The sequence below is a fragment of the Piliocolobus tephrosceles genome, unplaced genomic scaffold (assembly GCF_002776525.5).
Source record: "Piliocolobus tephrosceles isolate RC106 unplaced genomic scaffold, ASM277652v3 unscaffolded_35952, whole genome shotgun sequence".
NCBI lineage: Eukaryota > Metazoa > Chordata > Mammalia > Primates > Cercopithecidae > Piliocolobus > Piliocolobus tephrosceles.
In genome coordinates this window covers 1-4812 of record NW_022319812.1, presented here as the reverse complement: position 1 = coordinate 4812, position 4812 = coordinate 1, and the positions used below count along the sequence as shown (strand labels likewise).

At 43.4% G+C, this 4812-nt stretch overlaps 1 protein-coding gene across 1 annotated transcript; it reads right to left on the bottom strand.

The window, feature by feature from the left end:
- Nucleotides 1–826: 826 nt before the first annotated feature.
- Nucleotides 827–3236, bottom strand: LOC113222889 (DNA-dependent protein kinase catalytic subunit-like; the record flags this gene model as incomplete). Its single annotated transcript, XM_026452464.1, has 2 exons — nucleotides 3127–3236; nucleotides 827–1053 (listed from the first exon to the last, which is right to left on the bottom strand). Coding segments are annotated over exons 1-2 (305 nt in total), but the record flags the coding sequence as incomplete, so codon positions are not given.
- Between the last annotated feature and the right edge of the window lie 1576 nt (nucleotides 3237–4812).

Below are 4812 nucleotides of genomic sequence, written 5' to 3'. Positions count from 1 at the left end.
GCCTGGCACATCATTTTTTTTCCCTTCAACTTTTAAGTTCAGGGGTACATGTGCAGGATGTGAGGTTACACAGGTAAATGTGGTACACAATATTCCTAATAAGGAATGCTAGATGAATGAATGAACACCACTACCTTAGGTCAGTGACCACTTGTCTTTTTTCTTGGACCTCTGAAATGGCCTCCTCACTGGTGACCCAGTCTTCAGTCTACTCAGACCCACCCTCTACACAGCTGCCAGCAAGTGGATTTTAGGAGGAAATCTAAATGCATCTCTCCCTGCACCCACTACTCCACAGACCCTCTGTCACTAGAGGTGACCTACGCTCCTTGCTACAGCAGGCAGAGCCCTCCTCACCAGCCTCACAACACCTGCCTCCAAACCTCAAAGGCCTTTATCACCTCAGACACCTTCCTGTTTCTTATCTCTACCCCCCACCACCCCACTAACTTTGATCTAAAATGCCTTGGCTGACTTCCATTTATCCTTCAAGTCTCATCTCCAATATAAACCCTAGCAAGAGGCCACAGCTCACCCCGGATTAGGTACTCCTCCTCTGAGAAACCCAAAGCCCCTGTATATGCGTCTTTTGTTGCATTTCCGAAATGGCTGAGACAGTGTTTATATGCATTTCTCAGCAGTTTCCAAGCTTCTGGAGTGCAAACTGAATTTTAATTCACTTTTTAATTTCCAGAAGACAGCACAGCATCCAGCACATAATTACTTACTAAATGCAGGATATATGACACACGGATACACAGAGTGAAACTCCAAGTCACTTTTCAAAACCACAAGTTTCTCTTCCCTGTGGTGTAGCTTTACAAACCTGAATTCCCTGTAGATACTATTAAAGGCGAGTGACGCTCCCAGCCTCTTGAAAGCATTGGGGTGAAGCGCAAGGCTGTAAAGTCGCTTGAAAAGCGATTTGGTGTTTACTGGACTCTTCTCCTGCTGCTGTGGTGTTATTTGCTTAATGGACCATTTAAGGAATTCTCGAATACACCGACCACAAAAATCTCTTAAAGTACTGTCAACAGGGTCCACAATTCCATCCTGAAACAAAACAAAGAGACCTTGAGTTTACTAATTTTTATAACCACTAACAACTGAACACCCTTGGTCTATCTCTAAGCCTAACTAACGTAGGTTGAAAATTAATTTACAGCACTAGTCAAGAAAAAAATAAATATTAGTAAAACCAATCTCCATAGTGTATCCAGAATCTAGGCTTATATAACTATTTCCTCTGACATAACGAAAACATTTTCTTTTAAACAAATTAATAAACTGAAAAGCCATGAAGGGAGAGAAAATTTTAATTATAACAAAACAATCTTTCCCTTCCCTGAAAAAAAACAAAATGGCTATATCCTAAGAATTTCAGAGGAATTCTGATTGTTGATTTTACCCCATAACAGCATTTGAGACACTTTGCATATTGAACTTAAAGAGAATAAGACCCTTGGAAGTTCCAAAAAAACTGTACTGCTCCATAAAGGAAAATCCTATGGAGACATGAAGAGTAGCCCCCAAAAAGGCCCTGCCGAAAACAGCTATGGACATTTGACCAACGACCACACAGAGATGTATTCTACTTTATGCTTTGTTTCCTTCTAGTCATGACACTCTCTCAGATCTATAAAGGAAAAGTTTAACTTGAAAATGTACACTCAACACTGAAATAAAAGAGTTCTGCCTAACACTTCCAGTTATCTGCTATACACAAATCCTTTCTTGCAGAGGTAATTAGAATCCAAAAAGGTAACACAAGCCACGGGAATGGGAGGAGAGGGTGCTTCCTGCTTCTAAGAGCAGAGGTCACCGGCGCCATATGGTGATGCAGGGAACAGCAGCTCTCACCAGGAAACCCACGGCCCTCCTTCACTTGAGTACTGTGCTACTGAGTTCACGCTGCTTCTTTACCTTTTCTTTCCTCAACTATCTCGTTTTACTTATCAGATTTCTTTCTGAAGCTCTTACTTAATCTACCTTCAAGGATCAAAAGGGAGAAAAGAAACAGAAAACAACTAAAATAAAAACTTTTTAACAGAAACATGATAATGAAACCATCTGAATGCAAATAAGCCATAAATTAATTTTAACTAACTGTATTTATTATAGGTAGGATTCACTGGTAGACACTGCAGGGAATTAAACTACAGGTTTAATTATGTCACCACCTTAACGAATGTTCACTCACTCTCCCCTGCCCCTAACATGACTACAAAGAAAGGTCACACTCAGAGTACACTGCCAGCAGCATAACCAGGACTGTGCAGGCAACATAAACTTATTTGCACAGGTTCAAAAATTACAGTAAAATAAGCATCAAGACACTACAATTTAGCTGGCCTCACTGCCTCTGCCCTCAGTGAGATGGCGACCAAATTCTAAGACGCTGCTTCTCTGTGTCAGGAGAGTTCTGTGTAAAAGGTGAACTGCTGTTTCCAGGGCCCTTTAGTTATTGAATCTGAGTATAGGAGAAAATTGGATATGCTCAGAAATTCTTCTTATTGTTTGTTTGTTTTTGAGACAGTCTCACTCTGTCGCCCAGGCTGGAGTGCAGTAGCGCAATCTCAGCTCACTGCAATCTTTGTCTCTGAGGTTGAGGCAATTCTCATGCCTAAGCCACCTGGGGAGCTGGAACTACAGGTGTGTACCACCACACCCAGCTAATTTTTGTATTTTTAGTAGAGACAGGGTTTCTCCATGTTGGCCAGGTTGGTCTCCAACTCCTGGGCTCATGCAACCTGCCTGCCTCAGCCTCCCAAAGTGTTGGATTACAGGCATGAGGCACTGTGCCCGGCTCACCGCTGAGGTGGGCCGATCACTTGAGGTCAGCAGTAAAACCAGCCTGGCCAACCCAGTGAAACCCCGTCTCTACTTGAAATACAAAAAATTAAGCAGGCATGGTGGAGCGCGCCTGTAGTCCCAGCTATTCAAGAGGATAAGACAGGAGAACTGCTTGATCCTGGGAGGCGCAGGTTGCAATGAGCCAAGATCATGCCATTGCATTCCAGCCTGGGCGACAGAGCAAGACTCTGTCTCAAAATCATAAATAAATAAACAAACATCAAATACAACTAATCAATGGGAATAAGAGGAAAAGAATCAACTATTACTTACCAATATAGCTTCTAGTAAGGCGACAGTATCCTGACTTTCAAATTTCTTATTGTTAGTGAACCAGTGAATCAGCTGCATAACTAGTGGCTCGTACAGCTGCCTTGTCACCTGAAGAAAGAATACCATTAAAGTTAATTCCCTTCACGTTAAAGAAATGTTACTCTGTAAAGAGTTCCATTTAAATGCCATTTGCAGTATAAAATTAAGCAATACTACTACCATGGTTGTACTAGTTTCCCTTTTTAGTTCAGGCTCAAGTGGTCCTCTCCCACCTCAGCCTCCAGAATAGCGAGGACTACAGGCATGTACCACCACACCCAGTTAACTTAAAATTTCTTCTTAGTAGAGACAGGGTCCCACTATGTTGCTGAGGCTTGCCTTCAACTCCTGGCCTCAAGTGATCCTCCTGCCTCAGCCTTCCAACGTGCAGGGATTACAGGTATAAGCCACCATCCCCAGTCCCATTAATTTCCTTTTCCAGTTTAATCCCATGATGAGGAGTCCAGCAAAGAAAAATATGCAATTAAAGCTCCCTGTTCCTCTGATTGGGAGGACAATTTAGGATAGATATTGTTGGGTTTTTAATACTCATCTTTATTCATCTGATCTTGAATATGCACACAAGATATCCTGGATTACAGACAGATCCTCGCCATTCAACTATTATACAAAGCAAATAATAACCCTGTGGTTCCCCACAGCCTAACTGTCCCTCCTTGTGGTGACAAAATGAAAGCCCAATCAATGTGCTATATACACAAATTCAAAGGCTGTACCACAGGGGAGGAACACAGAAAAACAGATTTAATCTGTTTATATGTAGGACAAAGAGGAAGCTGCCTCTCCCACTGCTGCCAAAAGGAGGGAGAAAAACCTCTATGGAGATAGGATAAAAAGGATCCTAGGTCTAATCTTCTGGAACATAAATAAAGCCTCTCCAGGAGCCAGGAGTCCCGTACTCCCCGGCTTTGTAAAATCCAAGATGTCTCCAGGCCTGGGCTCCTCCCTTCTGACAAGTAAATCCATACCCAAGAAGGCAGAGATCCTGTCTTCCTGGAAGCTTGGAAGTGTAATCTAGTGGCCTGGTGGAGGTGTGACCATGTGGCCATCTTGGAGCAGTAAGAGAAGTGGATCAAAGCAATTAGCTAGACAAACTGCTACAAATCTAATCCTCATTATACATGAGAGTAAAATGCTGGCCAGGCACAGTGGTTCATGCCCGTAATCCCAGCATTTTAAGAGGCCAAGCCGGGAGGGTCTTTTGAAGCCAGTTCAAGACCATGCTGGGCAACATAGCAAGACCTTGTCTCTAAAAAAATTATTTTTTAATTAGCTGGGCATGGTGGTGCGTGCCTGTAGTCCCAGCTACTCGGGAGGCTGAGACGGGTGGGTGTCTTGGGCCCAGGAGGTGGAGCTGCAGAGAACTATGATTGTGCCACTGCACTCCAGCATAGGTGACAGAAGGACACCGTGTCTTAAAAAAAAAAATTAAAATGGCCAGGCACAGTGGCTCACGCCTGTAATCCCAGCACTTTGGGAGGCTGAGGAGGGGAGATCACTTCAGGTCAGGAGTTTGTGACCACCTTGGCCAAAATAGTGAAAACCCTTCTCTGCTAAAAATCCAAAAATTAGCCGGGTGTGGTGGTGGTCGCCTGTAATCCCAGCAACTTGGGAGGCTAAGGCAGG